The sequence below is a fragment of the Anabrus simplex genome, chromosome 1 (assembly GCF_040414725.1).
Source record: "Anabrus simplex isolate iqAnaSimp1 chromosome 1, ASM4041472v1, whole genome shotgun sequence".
Lineage (NCBI taxonomy): Eukaryota > Metazoa > Arthropoda > Insecta > Orthoptera > Tettigoniidae > Anabrus > Anabrus simplex.
This window is the reverse complement of record NC_090265.1, coordinates 555490291-555513615: the sequence shown is the minus strand read 5'-3', so window position 1 is coordinate 555513615 and position 23325 is coordinate 555490291. Positions and strand designations below refer to the sequence as shown.

Sequence of the window (23325 nt, the reverse complement as noted above, 5' to 3'; positions counted from 1 at the left end):
AATTATTTCTGTACCTCACTGTTTCCACTCCATGAACACTGCAGCTTTCCTGGACCTCTTACAGGAAGTTACACCAGTATGGAGTAGGTCTGCTCTCTTTGAAGCACTTTGTTGAATACACAAGTCGGTGTGAATTTTGGAAAAGTTACTTAAAAATATATTCACCCAAATATTTATAGGCCTACACTGTCCGGCCAGGTCTTCCAATTTCTTCCCGCAGTCACAAATGACTAGGGAATCAGCCAACTGGATTGACTCCAAAGCCAGGGATTTTTTGACACACTTAGGATTGTCTGAATTTAGAAATACCATCTTATTATATCTGACACCAACACACAAAATACTTTGTACACCTCAATTCCAAGTTCTATTGACATGTCTGATGGATACTTTAAGCTCCCTCGATTTAGGAAATTCAGATATCTTACTTCTGGAGGCAATTCATAAATAAGATCTGAATCTGTGAGAAGATAAGATTTACATAAATAACACTGCTGTTTGATACTCATATTTTTTTTCTATTTGCTTTTCGTCGCACTGACACAGATAGGTCTTACGGTGAAAATGGGACAGGAAAGGTCTAGGAATGGGAAGGAAGCGGCTTTGGCCTTAATTAAGGTAGATCCCCAACATTTGCCTGGCGTGAAAATGGGAAACCACGGAAAACCATCTTCAGGGCTGCCAACAGTGGGGTTCGAACCCACTGTCTCCCGAATACTGGATACTGGCCGCAGTTAAGCGATTGCAGCTATGGAGCTCGGTGATACTCATAAATAAGACTTGCATTTTCAAATACACCAAATTCAGATAAGCCGTAGGTCTGAGTACATAAAAATATAGGGCCTACCTAATGTTACCCATGTTTATGACATAATAAAAAAATTAACTCACCATCTGGACGGGACACTCTTATTTCTCTCACGATGTGTTTTCACACAACTGTGTTGTGATTAACATTAACATTCTCCCTGGGAATAGCCTTCTTCCATAACTTAACTCGTTCTTCATCAGAAGGAAACACTAATACCGGAGTGTACTCTCCTTGTTTATAATTGGCTTTGCAGCCATGCACACAGCAACGCTTAGGCATGGTGATTTCCCTCACTGATCATCTTAATTTAAGTATATACAATTCGTGGTTAATAATAAAACACAGAATGCACTAACTCAATTAATTTTACACTATAAATATAACTTTACGCTAATAAACTACAAAATTAAAACACTGAAGAACGATCTTCTTAACCTATAGCTTCACATAAATACACGCTGACACTAAGTTTTCTTCACTAATTAACGACTTTCCACTTAATAATGCAGTCGATGACGACTCATTCTCACATATATCTGAGTGAACACGCGGCCATCGTTAAAAATCTCAATAAAACTGCGAAAATCTATGTTTAACTCTACTAACTCAAGCGCTAAACTTCCCCCCTAAAGATCAGCTGATTGCTTTCCCGCGCTCGTTACACTACGGCCTGGACATCACGAAGGCAGTGTCACAGCGCACCGCCACTACAGTCTCCGCGGATACTGTAAATTTGTCCTCCGTGACAGAACAGCAAGTGGTCAATACTTTATCAAGTGTCATCTCTTGCTGTTCTGCGCAAGGAAGAGCATGTGTTTCTGATCTATGTGGAGGGAGGATCGTTCCAAAATATTATTATTCGAGTTTAGCGCAACCACTGGGAAGTCGAAATACTCCGTGATTTGTCACTACGTTCGGGAAATATTATTATTATTATTATTATTGTCGTTAATAATTTAAACATAAAAGTCTAAGAGTAGTTTACAGTTTCGATGTCGTTTACATATTCATTTGGAACATGGGTTTCCTTGTGTTTGCTTTATGCATTTTTATTCTGAATTGGCCATCACTTTTACTCAAGTAATGCATTCATCATTTTGTTACCTTCTTCTGTTATTTTAAACTGAATTCCAGAACAGTATGTCTCACTTAGGAACACATTTGACTTAATCTTATGTAAGCTAATAGTTAACGACTTGTCCTAGTTAAACTTAGCGTTGTGCCGTCTTAAATAATGGCAAGGGCGCCCATATGATAGTTTGTGGGGGGGGGGGGGGGAGCCTAGACCTGGGGGTATGTAGTATTTTTAATATTTTGGAAGATGAATGGCTACAAGTAGCCATTAAAAATTCCAGTTCCGACCCAGTTAAAAACTTTGTCCTGCTATTGAAATACTAGGCCACGGTACTCATACTCTATAAAAGAAAAAGGATAACACGTTATTTTAACTGCTTTATTAAAACCAGTGAATATTTAGCAACACAAATGCAGGAGAAAAGTCCTTACACATTAACACAGAAAAGCTAAAAACGATTGTACACTGGTATTGAAGTAAAAACCAAACCGTAAGGTAAATTATTTTTATGCATAGGTTAGGTTATGGATTTGGCATCAATATTTCTCCGAGAAAGCAAACTAAATTTATATCCTTCTTGCCGAATAAGTCAATCACTTCGTCCTAGAAACCAGGGCTTTTTGCTCTTTGCCTGTGGACACTAAGAAGGCACAAGCTTGACAGACGGTCCTCCCCAGTTGTACTTCTCAGTCACGTCTTCATTCTACGCAGGGTTCTGAAGGAACACTCTGCGTTGCAAGTTGTAGGGGGTATGGTTTGGTAGAATATAAGTAATCTCCTTACTGCTCGGTAAAACATAGTTTCTGCAGGTATATCATTGAGCTTTGTTTTTTCCAAACACTCCTTATTAGTCTAGACGTCATACCATAATCTGGCTTCTGCTTCCAAGTTGTCGATTTGATAAAAGTTTTGCAAACTTTTTATGTCCCTCATGAAATCTTCTTTCTTCTCCTTTTTCATTAAATGTGGGTGAAGAATTCCACCTTTGAAAGTTATCTTTTTAAAATCTTGTAGTAAGTGAAGTGATTACAGAATCCATGTACGGATTGTAAATTGCCACGTTGAAATAGTCTTCGGGCGATGAGCACTGGACATTCATATTGCATCTGTGGGTCTGCCTTCCAACCAATCTTGGGATTTTTATCTCTATGTCACGTTCCTTACTATCTTCTTTTACTGCCTCGAACATGTTTCTGAATTCGTCGTTGTTTTCTCTCTGCTTTTGAAAATTGACTCGCAGGCCAGAGTTGACAATCTGCAGACTGAGAGGAGATCCATATCAGTATACTGGAGTTTGTTCACTACTGGTTCTCGATACGAAGAATTCCTTGATATGATGTGCAGACAAGTAATACATGTAGTTGATGATATTACATTATCTAGTTGGCTGGCATGTGATCTGGTGCCTTGATTGTTTTCATGGTTATTTGCAAGATGATTGAGACTATCCTTTATTGCCAAGACGTTTTCTTTGAATACCCTGATTGATGTATAATTGTGTGACCACCTAGTTTCACAGAACACTAGATTGTTAGGTATTGTTTTCCTACGCAATCCACTTTCTCTAAAGAACGTAATAACTTATTTTATTGTTCCGACAGTGTTACGAACTTCCTGAACGCTGTTAATGTCATTGACAACTACGTTTAGTCCGTGCGATGTGCAGTTGAAATAAACAGCTGAAGGATACTTTTCCCTAATCCTAGCCTGCGGCCTGCACTCCAGTTTCATGGCCTGTCATTGTCGAACAGCCATCAAAGCCGAAGCCAATCAACTTATTCGTATCAAGCCCCAAATTTTCAACAAATTTTAAAATAGATGAAGAAATTCCCTCGGCATCCAATCTCGTGTTGTAACACAGAATCACATATACTAATTAAATTGTTTTGAACTCTGTGTGATGTACTGTATATTTTGCTTTTCCACTATGGTTTTGTAAATGATCCTCCAGCAATTTGTCACCCATACTTACTCTAAATTCACTCGTTTTGCCACTGTGGAACTTCGTCTCTGAACAAAGATTGTTAAAAGTGACAATGGTATTCTATGAAAACTCAGTTAGCATAATTTCTTTATTAATAAGAGTGTTCATGAAAGTGTTCAAACTTCATCACTAAATAATAAAATAATAATAATAATAATAATAATAATAATAATAATAATAATAATAATAATAATAATAATAATAATAATAATCGTATGGCCTCAGCTACCGTGTGCAGACATTTCAATTTGACGCCATCTGGCTGTCTGCTCGTCAATTTCGACGTTCCGTTTTACTCTAGGCCCCCACTAGATGGCAGACCGAGTAAACTGAAACTCTCTTGGGCGTCTATGGCTGAGATTTAATGAATTTTGTCGGGTAAACACCAATTGTGTCACCAGAGATCTTTTACATGCCGACATCGTACGACATGGAGTGTCGAATGGACTTTTTTCCGCCCTTCAAAAATCCGACTACCTCTGCCGGGTTTGAACCCGCTATCTTGGGATCGGGAGGCCGACACTCTACCGCTTACCTATTGTAAAAGGTATACTCGTGTGCTTCGACACAAGTGGTTCATTCTGAACGATAATCAATTCAAACTGTGTTAATGTACAACGGTACTTACTAACTTTCTTATTTTTTCAATTTATGAGTTGAAGTGAATGCTGTTCGATTCAAACTGAATTACTTTTTGAACTTTGCATTTTTTCTACGAAGTATTTAATTATTAGTGTGGTACTAACAGCAGTGTCTTTTGATAAACTCTTGAGCAGTCGCATATTTTATTTGTGTCAAGTGCGTCCATCTTTCAGTGGAAAGTAACCACAAACTGTGCATAGTGTGTGAACAGTTTTCAGTTTCATTATTTCTATAATTTTATTTCCATGAACTGTGACTTATTTCTTTCTAAACTCGATGCTATCCGCATCTTCATCTTTAATGAACTTTTAAATTCTATCTGCAAGGGATTAGTAGAGTTCGACTGCATGTCACGATAATATTAAATCAAACAGTACTGTTAAACAAATGTGTCGGGGGACTGTGCAATTGTGGACACTCGTGTGAGTAAAGTGACGAGTGATTACCTCGCAACATCGTCGGAGAACGTCGGAGACCGTCCAGACATACAGAGTTTCGAGTTTGATCCCATGTCAAGCCGACCTGGGTGTTCCAGCCTCTTCTCATTGTGACCTGGGAGTACGGGTTACCTGATAGGCGATATTGAAGACAGCAAATATCTGCAGTAAGGTGATATGCACGTCAACATGCATTTATCTGAATAAAACTTTATTATTTAGTAAATGTTCAAGTTTTCTTGGACCCTTCCTCCTGTACCAAGCCCTAGTTATAATTTACCTGTAACAGCCCTGAGAAATACTTCATCCAAACTTAAAGTATATTTACTGGTACAGTACGCAACCGAATGCTGGAAATAAATGGGAGAAACTTTGCCGTAATCTCTCAAAAAATGAGTCAGATTGTGAATTCTGGTGGATTACTCGTAATCTGACTAAACCTATCCCCCCCTCCTCCACCTCCAGGTGTGCATTTCACGGCCACTAAGGACTAGTATTCTCCCCTTGCGATAAAGCTGAGGCCTTCGCAGACTCAATTGAGAGTCAATATGTAACTCACGATATTTCTGACGATGACGACGGCGAAAACGAACGACTGACTAGTGAGATACACAGAAAAGCCTCAACTTTCAAACGACAATGGGGACCTGACAATGACATACAATGACGTAGAAAAAGCCTTCGATTCTGTCTGGCACGAAAATGTAATTGTCAAACTGCTGGAAACATATAAGATTCCAGCCTATTTAGTCAAAATTATACAATCATATTCAACAAATAGGAGCTTTTAAGTCTCCTGTGAGGGGGAGAAATCAACCCCAATGGCCCTCCGAGCCGGAGTATCCCAAGGGGAGCTCTCTCCCCGGTTTTATACGGCCCATAATGAACAATCTTCCCTCCTACCAAGGCGTAGGAGTCCAGTAGTTTGCTGACGACATAGCCATTTATACCTGTCAGAAGTGAAATGACTATGTCGTCGGAATACTGAAAAAATGGATATCACTGTTCTGGAAGTGGTGCGTCCGGAATAACGTGAAAATAAACCCTACTAAAACACAGGCAATTGTTTTCACCAAGCGCCGGCCTAAACTTGGTCATCTGACGATTAACTATGTCCCACTGTCCTGGTCTAACAAAACTAAATATCTAGATCTTATTACGGACCGAGGTTTCCGACTCATTGGCTGAATGATCAGGGTTGAAGCCTTTGGTTCAGAGTGTCCCGAGTTCGGTTCCCGGCCGGGTGGGGGATTTTAATCGCCTCTGATTAATACTTCTGGCCCGGGGACTGCGTGTTTGTCCCAACACTTTCCTCTTCATATTCAGACAACACACTACACTACCAACCACCACAAAAACACGCAATGATGATTACATCCCTCTATATAGGGTTGGCGTCAGGAAGGGCATCCCACCGTAAAACAGGGCCAAATCCACATGTGCTACACAGTTCGTACCCGCGACCCCACAGGTGTGGGAAAATCGGTAGAAAAAGAAGAATTATGGACCGAGGTTTATAATGGAAACAGAATAAGGAACAGGCTTTACAGCGAACCGCGACACGGGTGGCAGCTCTGAGACTTTTGTTTTATAATCTCTAATTATATTAAGAGAAGCCTATATTTAGCATGTGTCAGGCCCATCCTGCTATACGGCTGTGAGGCCTGGTGCTATATTTCGAAAACCCACATGTTAAAACTCCAGCGTTTCCAAAATAAAACCCTCCGACGAATGATAAAAGCGCCTATCTTGAGATCTAATAAAAATAAATAATCAAGATGGCCAAGTCTAGAATCCTCTTCAGTCATTCTACCGACCCGGGCATCCAACTCTTAAAACAGGTCGCAAGGACCAATAAGCCGAACACCCGTTTCAAACGTCGCCTTGGCTAACTTACGACCTGTTTTAACTGGTTACCTCCCAATCTTTTCGGCTCTACTTGACGTAGCAATCTAAATTACTTAAAATCCTAATTAATCACCCCCTGAAAAGGCCCATTTGTTAAGAAGGGAAACTTTCGACCTCTTCAAATTCTTCTTCTTCATTAAATTCACTTCGAACTCATTATTAGATTTTTGTTAGAATAGCGAAGAGTGGGTTTCTTTCCTGGCGTGGAGAAAAATGTTTCTTCTTCACGACTGATCGTTTTTCCCCCGCCAGTGCACGTGATGTAGATTTTCCGACTCATCGGCACGTCGCGGAAACAGACGAGTAGAGGTGCATAGTTTACGCTCCGGGACTCCCATGTACTCGTTCTCAAAAAATAATCCCTAATTCTGACTAGTTGAAGTCTGTTGTGCTGTGTCGTCGCGTGGACTTGGGTAGGATTGAATATGGGGGATGATTAGTCAAAGGATGTTGCGCTTGCGCGCTCTTTCTCGCTGTATACCGCGCTTTCAGACCGCAACGGCAGCTTCTCATGAGTGAACTCATATTTAGAAAGAATGAAGTTTATATGTAAAAAATGCCATATAAATAATATTGTAGTGTTGAACCACTTCTATGTAATACCGACTTTCAAATCATTTTCCTTAAAAAATAAACACCCAACTACATTAGATTTTGTCCTTTCCTTGAGAACTAGGGGCGGGGGAGGGGGCCTCCCCCTCTTGCCATCCGGGCATGGGTGACCTTGAATAATGGTCCATTGGGTGATTGTCTGGTACCATGTTTAGGTATTTGATCGGCAGGCAGTCTTACATTGGATGAACTTTTTGAGATCGATATCCGAGAAACCAAACTTTCACATGCATGCAACTTAACCTATAGTCTAGCTAGAAATCAATATTTAGTTTTTAGGTTTCTTTTCTTCAACTAACAGTGGTATTAATATAACGAAACATCAAAAGATCATTGGGTTAATTAATAAGGAAACAATGTATTATTTATGATAACTTTTCAGAGAATTTACTCTGTTTTTATGTGCCTTCGTGTAACTTAAATGAATTTAATTTGTCTGTTCTCATTTTATCCTTTTTGAATTTTAATAAATAATGAGCAAGCAAAATTCTATTTCTTCTTATTTCAAGTAGTTAATATATTTTTTCGTACCCTACCGACCATTCGACGAAGGACAAAAACCACCCCCTAAGAGTCCGTAAGTATTTGCTTACGATGCCGAGGTCGTCAATTAAGGGTACAATATGATTACTGCGGAGAGGTTCGGAATTCAATCCAGGCTTTAGGCATCTGACCTCGTGCTTAGAAATAATTGTGTATCGGTACCACCAACTCTCCTACCCTGCCGACTAACATTCTGACGAACAACATTTTTCGACCAACGGGACTCGAACCGGCTAACCACGAGCCTTAGCGATCATGTCTACCGGGCGGCCTAAATAAATAAATAAATAAATAAATAAATAAATAAATAAATAAATAAATAAATAAAATTAATAAATACATACATTAATTAGTTAATTAACGTAAAGGAGCAGGGACGTCAGATTACACTGGGGTATAAATAAACGTTACAAGGTTGACATCAATATTTCGTCCAGGAATCCCGAAACATAAATATTTCTGAATGACGAACACAAGTTTAAATTAGTAACTGATATAAAATAAACAATAATCACATCACAAACATAGTGTCTGAATAGTAATATAGATTAAGAGAATTTACTTGAGACGTACCCGAGTCTGACAACAGCGTTAAAGTCGGCCTTCAGCTCCACGTCTATCAGACTGGTGTGCTTGCCCTGGTACTCCAGAGCTAGGAAGGTCTCATCGCTGCTATAGTTAGTCTTCACTGGTTTTCTTGGGACAGTTCCATAATTCTCTAGGAAATATCTTCCTTTACGACCAGCCACGCGAGCTTCCTAAGACACAAGTAACAAACATATGATTAGAGATAGAACAATACTAAATCCTATTGTTTCCCAAATAGATTTCATCAAGCCGATCTTCCTAGTACACTATAGCCTACATTTCCTCCTCCTTTGGAAAAATAAAATTTCAATTCTTAAAACTGAAGTTCAAACTAATGAAAACGTAGTAGACTACATGTAACATGTAACAAAAATGAGACGGCTTGAAATTCGATGAATGGGAACTTTCGTACCGAAATTAGCAGGTAAGGAAATGGAAATTGAAATATACAGGCCTACTTCATACATGTTTAACTTTTAAACGTAAGTTGTGAGCTAAGATTTCACGTTTATGTACAATTTCAAAGGAACTTTATGACAGACCCAGTACATTCATAACGTCAGTGAACTTTAAACAATCATCAACCGTCCTATGGACCTTTCCTTCTACAATGAACATCCAATGAAGTAATTCTAAGTCATATTATACAGTATCTTAAATCATCCACTCGCGGTTCTAGTAACGTAGTAAATAAGGTAATATCCTGAAGATGAATAATGGGCAAAAATGTTGCATATATCCAGTAATTAATCAACTCTGTAGCCCGGAGCTAAAGAAATGTAACTCCAAATTTTGTTGTTGTTGTTTATTAGTGATTTTGTTACACCTAACTGTGGTCTTTTAGATGAAGTGAGTAATAAGTCCAAATAATTTTATATCCCAAAGTCAAAAAGTAGTAACTCCACTCCTTCATAGAGCCAAATGGTATTGGATGCCACTTGATTCTGTTTGCTCCTAAGATGTGAGTACAAGGAAGCCTTTAACTCCACATTGGTGTGAGTTACTTCCCTTTGGCTTTCAGTAGGGAACAGTGTGGTGCAATTAAGTCCATTGTTAGACATCATTGTGCCCTTAAAACAGTATTGTTCAAACAGTGAATTAAGGTATTAATATAAGGAAAGATCTTCATTGGGGTAATCATATAAATATGATTGTAAATAAAGGGTACAGACCTCTGTACATGGTTATAAGGGTATTTAGGGGTTGTAGTAAGGATGTAAGGGAAAGAGCATATTTGTCTCTGGTGAGACCCCAACTAGAGTATGGTTCCAGTGTATGGGACCCTTACCAGGATTACTTGATTCAGGAACTGGAAAAAAATCCAAAAGCAGCTCGATTTGTTCTGGGCGTTTTCCGACAAAAGAGCAGCGTTACAAAAATGTTTCAAAATTTGGTCTGGGAAGACTTGGGAGAAAGGAGACGAGCTGCTCGATTAAGTGGTATGTTCCGAGCTGTCAGTGGAGAGATGGCGTGGGAGGACATCAGTAGACGAATAAGTTTGGGTGGTGTCTTTAAAAGTAGGAAAGATCACAATATGAAGATAAAGTTAGAATTCAAGAGGACAAATTGGGGCAAATATTCGTTTATAGGAAGGGGAGTTAGGGATTGGAATAACTTACCAAGGGAGATGTTCAATAAATTTCCAATTTCATTGCAATCATTTAAGAAAAGGCTAGAAAAACAACAGATAGGGAATTTGCCACCTGGGCGACTGCCCTAAATGCAGATCAGTAGTGATTGATTGATTGATTGATTGATTGATTGATTGATTGATTGATTGAAAACATTCTTTCTTTACCTGTAAAACTGGCAAGTTCAATGTCAACTAAGGCTCATGGAAGAATGAAGGGATCGGTAAAATGAAGGGAAGAGTTTATGAAGGACGAGAAAAAGATTCAAAAACATAGAACCGTCCGGATCGCAAGAGTCAAACCACGGGAAGTCAGATATAAAAGATGAATAATGTGAGGAACCTGGGAGCCCTGCAGTCGCCATTTCACGCTCTCAAGTCTTGAGCCTCTCAAGAGGGAAGTGAATTCTCAGAAGCACTAAAATACATAGGACGTATGAATCTAGCATTAACTTCTTCTAGGAAACGATGACATTTGTTCTAATGTAGTAATATTTTCAGATTTCCGGTTGCCGTTTATCACTGATCCTCATTTGGAACAACAAGATGTTCTCGGACGCTAGGCAATGATAATAGAGCACCATTCCGAAATAATTGTTCGACAGCATATGTGCACAATTTCATCAGCAAGTACAAAATACGTAATTCCAAATGTGTTACAATCGTTTTCATATCGTTTTCATACAATCGAGCGGCCGTTTATTTCTAAAACGAAATAAACAAGACTTGTTTGCCGTGAAGGAGCAGTAAAACTAAAGAGTAAACACGTCCACTGAACTCAGTGTTACCGAAATCCACATTTTTCCGCTGTAGTGTGCGTTGTGATTTGATCTTGGAATGGAACTCTCCTCTTCTTAGGAAAATCTATTGAACAAAATCAGACTAGACCAGTAAAATATACCTTGAAGATTCGACTGGGGGTGTGTTGAAGTCATGGTCGCAAATTTTCACGTACAGTAGAATACACACCGCATAATAGGTATTGTCGAAATGAACAACCTAGTCAGTGTAGGTTTGAAATGTTACTGTTGACATTTCGAAATTCTAAACATTATTACAAATCTTCAAGGTCATGAACTTCAAATAATTTTCAGCCACTAAGGCATCAGTTGTGCTTGGTTGGGACTCCAGCAGCGCAGAACTAACTCACCTAATGACGCTCGGCCGATTTAATCTTGAGACGCTCCCGATAGCCTTTTGATGCTCGGCATTGGTGATTTTGGCCTTTGGAATTCCGACAAGCTGCCCTAATCTCTCCAATGCTTTTCGATCATTCTGAAGCTATTTACTGCCATATGCCGCAACATTTAACGAAATGAAAACATGTTTCGCACTTCTTCGCAGCTCTTCACACTGCATTTTTTCTAATGTTCACTATTTGATCTCTTTATCGCACACTTATCGAACTCACCGAGACAAATGAAACGACACCTCACTCGACGTGCTAGCACGCCTGAGACCAGAGGTATACTAATTTTAGTCATGCGTCATTGCGATTTTACTATCTCAAGATGGCAGCACTATTGCATAATCCGATGACGTCAATTCGAGGTCGTGCTTTTGTTGATAGATACACTTGTCCATTCTCTTTAAAATGAGATCTTCTAAGCCCAAGTTGGCAGGTTCAATCCTGGCTCAGTCCGGTGGTATTTGAAGGCGCTCAAATACCTCAGTCTCGTGTCGGTAGATTTACCGGCACGTAAAAGAACTCCTTCGGGACAAAATTCCGGCACCTAGACGTCTCCGAAAACCGTTAAATTAGTTACTGGGACGTAAAAACCAATAACATTATTATCAGAATGAAACACAGTACTGAACGCTGTCATCACCTGCACTGTCGATTTTCAAACTTTCATGTCTTTGTAACGCTCACCGGCCCAAGTACGGTTCCGAAACTATAAAATAATAAGTGTAAGAAGCAGAAGAATTTAGAGTACAGTTGGGGAGCGTAGTTGCTGGAAGTTCATACATTCTTGATGCCCATCAATATCTCCGATACCAACTATATAGAACCAGACTTTATAATCCTCTTTAACATAGTACTTGATCCATGTCGTTGGAAACGTTTTAACAAATATTCATTAGTGAGTTTAATGATCATGTTAACACAAGACACACATACTTCACAAAGTGAGAAAAACCCTTAATGGTATTTGCGAATGAAACCTGTTTTTTAAATAGAAAAGGATTGAAGAATACCATGATATAAAACTCACTCACAATGTCCGATCTCCAGAAGTGTACTGGCTGATTCTTCAGGCAGGTACCCTTCGGCTTTGCACATCTGTCCGGTTGCTTGACAAAAGCTTCAAAACCAACTCCAGCTTTATCACATTCCTCGCCGTCAAAAGAAATTTCTTCATTATCCACAACAAGGTACTCATTAGGCCCACCTATGAAAAATAGGACGTGAGATATAAGAGACTTTCAGTGGCATTACTGGTTTGGGCAAAAAAAGTTTAATTTAATAATATATGTTATTTCTCATCTTGTCGATAATTTTAAAAACAATTATGAAACGAAATTTTACTTCATGTTACATCTGAACAAAATACAGTGATGGTGGATAAAAGCAAGTCGATTATCGAATCGGTGATTTAATTCTTTTACGGCAGAAAACATGGCATAAAGCAAAGTGAAGCCATTTCCGTACAGGTTACGAAGACTCTTAGAGAAGTGGAAGGCAAAGGCTTACAGTATTGGTAACCTCGGCACTATATGGGGTTAAAGTGGTTAGTTCTAGCAAATACAGTATAGACAATACACGACACTTCGGGATTTAGCCTTGTCAAAATGGAAGACAATTCGCAAGTGGCGCTCCTAGTGGCGTGACCTGAAATATCACGCTAAATTCAAATATCAACGGAAATTCATAGACGGAAATGGATAAATAAATTACGTCTAGAAAAAAAAGTGTTATTAGGATATTAACTTCAAAGTTGCTAAAGCAATTCTGGATAAATGGAAGAAGAATTAATTAACAGGTTATTATTTAAAGATTGGACTTAGACATATAATCAAGATGTGAAATGTACTGCTCTGAAAGGACTTGATCTTTCATTTATGCATTACTTTTTTTTTTTGCTTTAGCATTCCTGCCTGGACGTTTCCGGTTAGATTTGTCTATTCCCTCATTTAAAACAGATTGTATTATTACACTAAGACACTTTTCAATAAACAGATGGACACATTCCTGTCTTTTTCTCTAGGAAGGACTACCCCTTGTGGAAGGGGCGGTAGCATTTCATGTCCTATTGTTTCGGAGATTCTGTGTTGTACATATCACGTCTTTAATCTAAAAAGAGGGACAAAATAAAGAAAAGCATGAAAATGTTACCAATCATTACGTTTTGAGGAATATTTACGTACAATTAGAGTAAGAATTCAATATGCCCTTCGCTATGTAGTCGGGGATTTGTAAAGTCGCTGGCCTAAAAATGATCTGGACAGATCGTGTAATTCTTATTCGACCGTAACGTCCTTCTTTCATATATACCTTATCGAGGTCGCTTCTCTGTAATTTCAAAACCCAGATCACACCTACAACAACACATCGGTGTGAAGGTTAACTGCTGCATTATACAATAAAATAAGCTTATTTTATTTCAAGCCAGTTAAAATATGGGTTCCGCAGGTCAGAAGTTTAGGAAGTACTAGAAAAATCTCTTTGTCGCTGGAAGAATATATATGCAAAAACATTACATTTACATTTTCTTGCTACGAGGGAAACGGAAGAAAGACCGCGAATCCTTGTGCACTTCATAGTTACTGCAGCCAAAAACAGCACACTCATGTTAAGAGGAGATATAAAGGAATGACACACGCTACTATTTACTTATGTTAATTTATTGCAAACGCATAAATAACACCAAAAACTTCACAAACTAATACACGTGCTCTTATGACAGGATCAGTAACTCCAGGTCACTCCGCTAGACTGAGCTCCAATCGCTGTCCCTCGATAACTCACAGACTGTCGTGTATTATCTCTACTGTATTTTGATTTACCTTGGCCACCTTTGTCCCCGGGAATTAACCCTGTTCTCTTTTTAAGGTGTAGAGAGAATGAACCCCCAGGATTAAGTTCTTCTCGAGGAGTGGAAGTCTCGTTTCTAAATTTGTCGATTTCCTGACGGCGATTCGAAACCTCTTCCTTGGCTGACTTCTTGACCTTTTGCCTTCGAGTTTCTTCTCCAACCACACTCTAGGTGTTTTTGTGGGTCCATTCTTATGAGATGATAGGAGAACATGAACGATAATAATATGTTCAAGGTATGTTCTATGATTCATGTTCCTGCAACAATGTTACCGATCCACGAACATGACTTACGTTAATTTGATACTTTTTAATTTTCATTATTCTAATTCTCCATCAGTATAGATTTGCCTTTTCCGTTGTGATTTAGTTTACCCCAGTTTAAAATAAACGCACAATTTTGTTACATTTTATGTAGTTTAATTTTACTATTAACTCTATTCGAATGCAATTTTAATTTCACAGGAATATTATCACAATACATTAAGTGACACACTAGACTGGAGTGAGCACATTACAAAAATCTATAGCAAAATTCACTGGTCACTTCACCCACTCAAAACTCGCCAATCACTTCTTCCAATAAACATGAAAATTAAACTTATCCAGACCCTCATATTTCCAATACTTAATTATTGTGATATTGTAATGATAGATGCCACCATGGTAAAAACACTGAAATTAAAGAGGGCAAACTCTCTTATTTTGTCTGTTGAATGAATCTAAACCCCAGTATTTGTCCTCAAAGTTTAATTTACTCTCTTCCTCTCAGGGACATAACACGCGATCGACAACTACACCTCTCAATTCCTTTGCATCGCTCATCATCATATAACCACTCCATTCAAGTGTCTGGTGCAAGGCTATGGAATTCCCTTCCAGTTAGTGTTAGTACTGTAATTGCACCTCTTTAGTTTCTTTCAAGTGGTATTACTGAGATTAAATATTAAATGTATAACCAGCTTGTGTGAATGCGAGTTTGAATGGAAGAATGAGTGTGGTTAGGATTTTAATGTTATTTTATTATTTCATTATTCTGTTTTCTGAAGTTCATTTTAGATATTATGTGGTTAAGTGTAAGAGAGGACCGTGAGCCTTAACTTCGCCACAGATAGATAGATAGATAGATAGATAGATAGATAGATAGATAGATAGATAGATAGATAGATAGATAGATAAATAAATAAATAAAATATTTATCGGAATTAACTCAAATTTTATATTCCTCAAAACGCGTAAAACGCTAAATCATAAATTGAATGGATGAAAACCATAACGGTATAAGTGACTTTAAAAAAAATGAGTTAAGTGCAGGATGTAACTCCGGGAGGATGTATCCTTTCACCAGCAAAAAGATATGTGATAGCGGTAATATTCTGTGCTCTAGTGATGGGTGGTATAACTACAAATAGCATGCTTTATATGAGTGGTGACTATGTTTAAATGCCTTTTTCTCTGAATGACCAAAATGCTACTTATACCGTTATGGTTTTCATCCATTCAATTTAGACTATAAACACTACAAAATGTTAAATGAAAACTTAAACCACTATGTTTCTGATTTCAAAATGCTAAAAATCACCAGCCCAACTTATGAGTTACTTTATGGAGGACAATGGCTTTCTGAGGCCAAAGAGATGGGCAAGATCCCGGCTCAGTCCGATGGTGGTTGAAGATACTCTAAACCAGGGGTGGCCACTAACCTTACTTCTGGGAGCTGCAAATTTAGGAGACAAAATGTTGGGAGAATGTTTAGAAAATGGTTTTAAAATGAAGACACGTTTTTCATTTTATAAGAAATTAAGGAACATTTATTTTCTACACTACACATAACATTATTTTTCAGTTACACATCAAGGAATGAGATTTTACTTTTGAGAAGTGCTTTCTTGAGTATTCATTGTTGCTGTTAGTTTTTTGAAATCTGGCTGATAATTGGTAAGCGCAGTTCGCACAAGTTCACTTAAATGTTCATCACTTAGTTCAGATCGATATTTAGATTTAATGAATTTAATCGTTGAGTACAGTGATTCACACACATAAGTAGTCCCAAAGATTGAGATTAGTCTTCTGGCACACTGTTTTGTTAGTGTGTATTTTTCTTCTGGAACATTCTCCCAAAATTCTATGGTTGAAACGACACTTCGTTTGAGTCCTTTTAGTCCTTCGTCCTCTTGCAGTTCTTGTAGCTCCAACTCTACAGCTGCTGTATCCTTTGTTATTGGTGATGAAACAGGACTGCCATCGCCCACAACATCAACAGAGAAAGCATTTTCCAGGAATTAAAATTAAGGTTTAAGTGATCTCAAATTATTAAATCTGCCATTGATTTCTTCAGCAAGGCCAGACATTTTACTCATGTAATCTTCGGTTTCCACCCGAACGTCAGGAAGGCGTTCAGTAATTTTCTTCAAACACTTGAAGTGAGAAAATATTTCAGTCTGAAGGTCTTTCCCAAAATGCTTCAACTTCCTATGAAAGCTAAATACAGCCTGGGCCAATTAAGACATATCTTTACAAGGAAGATATTGCTTTGAACGGGAGTGTGTGTCAGTGAGCCAGTGTCGTTAGGTGAAGCGTTCACGTATAGGCAGTAGCGAGTGTCGATACTACCTACACGTGAACGCGACTGGCTTCATCTCAATACACCGGCTCACTGACACTCTCCCGCTCAAAGCACTGTCTTCCTTGTAAAGATATTTTTAGCGTTTTTAAATGCTAGACCACATCTGTAAAGAAGCCAAATCTAACAACCACTGGGGGTCATTAAGTTCAGGGAATGATTTTCCTTCCATAAACTGTTTGATTGGATCAAGTAATTCAAAATATCTGTCAAGAACATTGCTTACTGATAGCCACCTTACTAAGCAGTACCAAGATACATCATCAGGAAGCTAATCATTGTTCATATCTTCTATAAAAGTTTGAACTGTCGGTGTGTTTTGGTACATGAGCGAATACAATTCACAATTCTTAGAACTACCTGCTTAATATGCGGGTACTGAAAATATTTTGCTGCTAAATGTTCTCTGTGAATAATACAATGTACAGGTAGGAAATCAGGAAATGATGTGTCAGCATTTAACAGCCCAATAAGCCCTTGTTTAGTGCCAGTCATAGATGGTGCACCATCGGTAGCAAAGCTGACAATATTATCGATAGGCACTGAGTTTTCCGTAAAACACCATCCAGGGCTTCTTTAATGTCACAACCATGAGTAGTATCCTTCAAAGTAACCAGGTCTAAAAGTTCTTCCACCACCTGCAAGTCCTTTGACACATACCTCACAAATATAGCTAGTTGTGGTTTATCTTTGATATCAGTAGACTCGTCCGGAGCCAGACTTACTGCTGAGCACTCGCTAAGATATTTTGTAAATTATTTAAAATATCCGCACTAATAACAGAAACTCGCCTCTCTATTGTGTGTCTAGCAGCGGGCATTTCGTTGTTCAGTTTCTGCAGTTTCTTATTTTCGGGATCTAAAACAGAAATAACTTGTGCCATGTTCTTCTTAATAAACTCCCCCTCTATGTAAGGCGTGTTTGCTTTTGCAATATTAAAAGCCAAGATGAAGCCAGCTTCGGTTGTCAAATCTGCTTCCTTGGTAAAAATTGACATAACCCTACTCTGACCATGAAGTTTTTCCGTTTAGTGATTTCAATTTGGTTTTTCTTAACTGCTGAAACCGCTGTGGTTAGTGTCACGATGGCGTTTTAGATTACTGGCCTTGAACTGTGACAAAGTTATTTGACACAAAAGACACGTTGGCTTACCGTTTCTTTCTACAAAAACGAATTCTTCCTCCCAGTCGGTATTAAAAGCTCGATTCTCCTCTTCATATTTACGCTTCTTAGACAGCATCGCAACTGTTCGGACACCAAGCCACAACTGTACTGAAACAGCACACAACTGCACATAGAAAAGTATCGACACTCGCTACTGCCTATACGTGAACGCGACTGGCTTCACCTCACAACACTGGCTCACTGACACTCTCCCGCTCAAAGCACTATCAAATGGAAGGCGCCGGAACTATCTTCACCTCCCATGTCTTACCACTGACCTACAGCGCTAATAACGTTAAGCCGCACATCACTGCTACTGACTGCCGCCAGCCGCGAGATGTCGTTAGATTCTATTAATTATATCATTTAATTTTACTCTAAGGTTGGTGTCAAGAGCCGCACAAGACTGACTCAAGAGCCGCATGCGGCTCGCGAGCCTCGTTGTGGCCAGTCCTGCTCTAAACCATCCACCTAGTGTCGATAGACCTATCAGCACGCAAAAGAACTTCTGCAGAACTAAAGTTAATAATAATAATAATAATAATAATAATAATAATAATAATAATAATAATAATAATAATAATAATAATAATAATAATAATAATAATAATAATCCGCCTCTGTGGTGTAGTGGTTAGTGTGATTAGCTGCCACCCCCGGAGGCCCGGGTTTGATTCCCGGCTCTGCCATGAAATTTGAAAAGTGGTACGAGGGCTGGAACGGGGTCCACTCAGCTTCGGGATATCAACTGAGTAGAGGGGTTTCGAGTCCCTCCTCAGCCATCCTCGAAGTGGTTTTCCGTGGTTTCCGACTTCTCTTCCAGGCAAATGCCGGGATGGTACCTAACTTAAAGGCCACGTCCGGTTCCTTCCCTCTTCCTTGTCTATCCTTTCCAATCTTCCCATCCCCCGACAAGGCCCCTGTTCAGCATAGCAGGTGATGCCTCCTGGGCGAGGTCCTGGTCATTCTCCCCAGTTGTATCCCTCGACCTAAAGTCCCACGCTCCAGGACACTGCCCATGAGGTGGTAGAGGTGGGATCCGTCGCTGAGTCCGAGGGAAAGTCCGACTCGTTGGCTGAACGGTCAGCGTACTGGCCTTCGGTTCAGAGGGTCCCGGGTTCGATTCCCGGCCGGGTCGGGGATTTTAACCTTAATTGGTTAATTCCAATGGCACGGGGGCTGGGTGTATGTGCTGTCTTCATCATCATTTCATCCTCATCACGACGCGCAGGTCACCTACGGGTGTCGAATAGAAAGACCTGCACCTGGCGAGCCGAACTTGTCTTCGGACACTCCCGGCACTAAAAGTCATACGCCATTTCATTTTTCCGAGGGAAAAACCGAACCTGGAGGGTAAACGCATTAAGAAGAATAATATAATATAATATAATATAATATAATATAATATAATATAATATAATATTCTGTGGTGTAGTGGTTAGTGTGATTAGCTGCCACCCCTGGAGGCCCGGGTTCGATTCCCGGGTCTGCCACGAAATTTAAAAAGTGGTACAAGGGCTGGAACGGGGTCCACTCAGCCTCGTGAGGTCAACTGAGTAGAGGTGGCTTCGATTCCCATCTCAGCCATCCTGGAAGTGGTTTTCCGTGGTTTCCCACTTACCTTCCGGGCAAATGCCGGGATGGTACCTAACTTAAGGTCACGGCCGCTTCCTTCCTTCTTCCTTGTCTATCCCTTCCAATTTTCCTATCCCCCACCCAGGCCCCTGTTCAGCATAGCAGGTGAGGCCGCCTGGGTGATTTACTGGTCATCCTCCCCAGTTGTATCCCCCAACCCAGAGTCTGAAGCTCCAGGACACTGCCCTTGAGGCGGTAGAGGTGGGATCCCTCGCTGAGTCCGAGGGAAAAACCGACCCTGGAGGGTAAGCAGATTACGATACGATACGATAATATAATATAATATAATAAAATAAAAACAGTTTAACGGAAACAATATACTATATCGGACACACAAAGGGCTTCCAGGTCGGAGAGGATAAGAAAGTTCTGGAAGAAGAAAAAGAAAAAATTAACTCAAATGCATTGATTTAAGTGCTCCAGTGTGGGCGTATAGTATGTAAATAATAATAATAATAATAATAATAATAATAATAATAATAATAATAATAATAATAATAATAATAATAATAATAATAATAATAATAATAATACTAATGGCAACCACAAGGTATACATACAGACAAAAGATCAACACCCATAAATTTAAACCCAAAAATCCATCTGAGAAAATCTTGAAAACTCAAAAACTCATGGACACAAGAAGGACGACAGGTCCATAGTTAAAGGATGAGGAAGTTTTGGGAAGATAAGAACAAGAAGATCAAGAATACCAGTGCTATTTAATGGTTCCACGTGCTCCTTAGGAGGCTAAACGAATGTACATATAATAATAATAATAATAATAATAATAATAATAATAATAATAATAATAATAATAATAATAATAATAATAATAGCTCACAAAAATAAGTACTGTCCAATTTATTGGGATAGAAGTATCATCACTGACAAGACGATAGACACAATGCAACAGGACAGACATCGTGCTACTTGATAAGACGAAGGAAGCCTGCTACATCACAGATATTGCATGCCCTAGTTCCCACAATCTGCAGGCAACATACACAGATAAAATGTCCGAGTTCACTGATTTGTCGGTGAAATTTAAAGCAATGTGGAGAGCCAAGAATGTTATCACAGTGCCAATAATCGTAGTGTGCTGTGGTGATTTTCCAAAGACACTGCATAACAGCCTCATAATTCTAAGTCTATACCCACTCAACCGGTCTCGAAAGCCAAGAATAACGACCGAGAGGATTCGTCGTGCTGACCACACGACACCTACTAATCTGCAGGCCTTTGGGCTGAGCAGCGGTCGCTTGGTAGGCCAAAGCCCTTCAAGGGCTGTAGTGCCATAGGGTTTGGTTCTATACCCATTCAGCTATATAGAACATCAACACGCAGACATATTAGCCGTCTGCCTAATCGTCCGAAAGTTTTTGGAGATGTACCATCTACTTACTGCATAACTCCACCTTGTGAATGATCAGTAGTTTTATAAATGCATTTTTGTATGTAGGGCCGATGACCTAAACGTTGGACTCCTTTAAAAACAAGCAACAACAATGTATTTATATATGATCACATAGCTTCAGCTACCGAGCTGCGTATTTTCTAAAGTAGTGTCATTTATTCCACCTGCCTAGCAACATGAAATTCTTATATCTCTTACCTTGGAGTTGAGGATACATCTCTACTTTACTTGGTGGTACAGGCTGAGGGATCAGGATCCTTGCTGTGTCTGGATCCAGGCTGAATGGACCCGTGACTATGTTCTTCACCGAGCTATACTTGAAGGACAGTGTTGGAAGCTCATCCTTCACATGTCTCTGGAAGTATCCTAGACTGAAAAAAAGAGATTTACCAAAGCATTAATTATATAGGATACTAGATAAGTTATCGTAACTCTCTTCGACAGATAGGCCATGTAGGTAGATGGTTCAGTTAAATGTAGAAAAGCAATCTGATCTGCGGTTGGAGTGAAAGTTTGAAAACAGGCACTCTCGGTCAAATGACAGACTCCGTGGTAAGTGAACGATTGACCTAGAAGTCTCAGTAATGTAGAAGGTGTGAAATATGTTATGGATGCAACTCAGTAAAATTTTAAACATTCATTCTCTTGTATGTATGTATGTTGAGTCCTCAGACCAAATGCTGGTTGGATCCTCAACAGCTCCACCATCAACTGTCGTAGATTACCTCGTTCTAGGAAAATGAGAAGTGAGGTGGTTTCCCGCTCACCGAGTCATACATACAGTATGTCAGCCAAGCCCATTGGAACGCATACACTAACCGACCCTATGAGCAACACTTTCACACCATTCATCACAGTGACTGGCAGCGTAAGGAATGGCTTTGCTAGATTCGCTCATACTCAGTCCTTTAGTTCGAGCCACACTGTCGGCAGCCCTGAAGATGGTTCTTCGTGTGGTTTTCCGTTTCCACACCAAGTAGATGCTAACACTGTAATTTAATTAAGGCTAAACTTCCTTCTTAGGCGTATGCGTATGCTATCCTCTTATCGCCTTAAGACCTGACTGTGTCGGTGCAACGTAAAACAAATAGCAAAAGCACAGTCCTTTCATATCGTCAAAGTCAAGGATGAGACTGAGACAGAAAAGGGAAGGTAACAAACTTGACCTAGGAGAGTAATGGTGGTAGTGGTGGTGGTGGTGGTGATTATTGTTTTAAGACGAAGTACAACTGGGCAATCAGCCTCTATTAACACTAATCACAGAAAAAAGCAGAAAGGGTCCAACACTTCGAAAAATACAGGTATCGGCCAGAGAAAGACAGTGGCCACGAAGGGCGTGAAAATGGAAGACTCGCTAGGCCTCGGATGCTCTAATACCGTCGGGGTCGGAAAAGAACAAGAGTTGACCAAGTGAGGTCAGATAGGATAGATGAAATTAAGGAGTCTGGCACAAAAAAGTGGAAGAATGCCAGGATTCTGATAAGGGCCCCGTAGTCGCCAACCCACGCTCCCGCGTTAAGAGCTCTTGGGGCGCCTTTCAGTCACCTCTTACGACAGGCAGGGGATACCGTGGGTGCTATTCTACTGCCCCTACCCATATGGTGTTGACCTAGGAGACACTATACACTGTATCTCACTAGAGATGGATCTGGAAAGACTCACTATAACCAAGCTTTTGTGTCACACCACCTGGCGCATGAATAAAAAGAAAATTAGGGGACCTGACTAGAGAACAAGCAACATACAATAGGCCGGGCGAGAAACAACCAGAATTTCCAAGCTCTACCTTGGCGGTAGTGAGCGTTTGTTCTTGCGACTTAATTATGGTCATTGTAAAGCAAACACTCATACGGAACTGAAATCGCTTAAATTAGAAAGCATTGAGTCGTATAAACGCAACATCACTTCCAGTACATGTTAAATTACTGCCTCAGTGGTATTCCCGTGTAACACCTTTACTTCTTAGGTGAATACCGTGGCACAGTTTCGGAGCGTTTAGGTTCCTCGAGAGCATTACGTAATTTCAATTGCTACAAACGAGGTAAAAAAATATAATTTAGGAACTCAACTGGATAATGAAATGCATCGTCGTTCACAACTAAGTTAACATGTACTTTATTTTTTCGCTCGGAATTCACGGCATGATTTTTTCCATTTCTTTCCACGACCTGTTCATTCCTCGGAGCCACAATAGCGCATTAAAAACGTCACTTGTTTCGA

The 23325-nt window shown here is 39.6% G+C and overlaps 1 protein-coding gene across 1 annotated transcript in view; it reads right to left on the bottom strand.

Moving 5' to 3' along the window:
- The window catches only part of LOC136869374 (hapless 2), a 216952-nt gene that overhangs the window by 139387 nt on the left and 54240 nt on the right, over positions 1-23325 (bottom strand). The window contains exons 3-5 of the mRNA XM_067144842.2: positions 21304-21476; positions 12451-12623; positions 8586-8770 (exon numbers count right to left, since the gene is read on the bottom strand). Coding sequence (XP_067000943.2) covers positions 8586-8770; positions 12451-12623; positions 21304-21476 — 531 coding nt within the window. The remainder of the gene's footprint in view (positions 1-8585; positions 8771-12450; positions 12624-21303; positions 21477-23325) is intronic.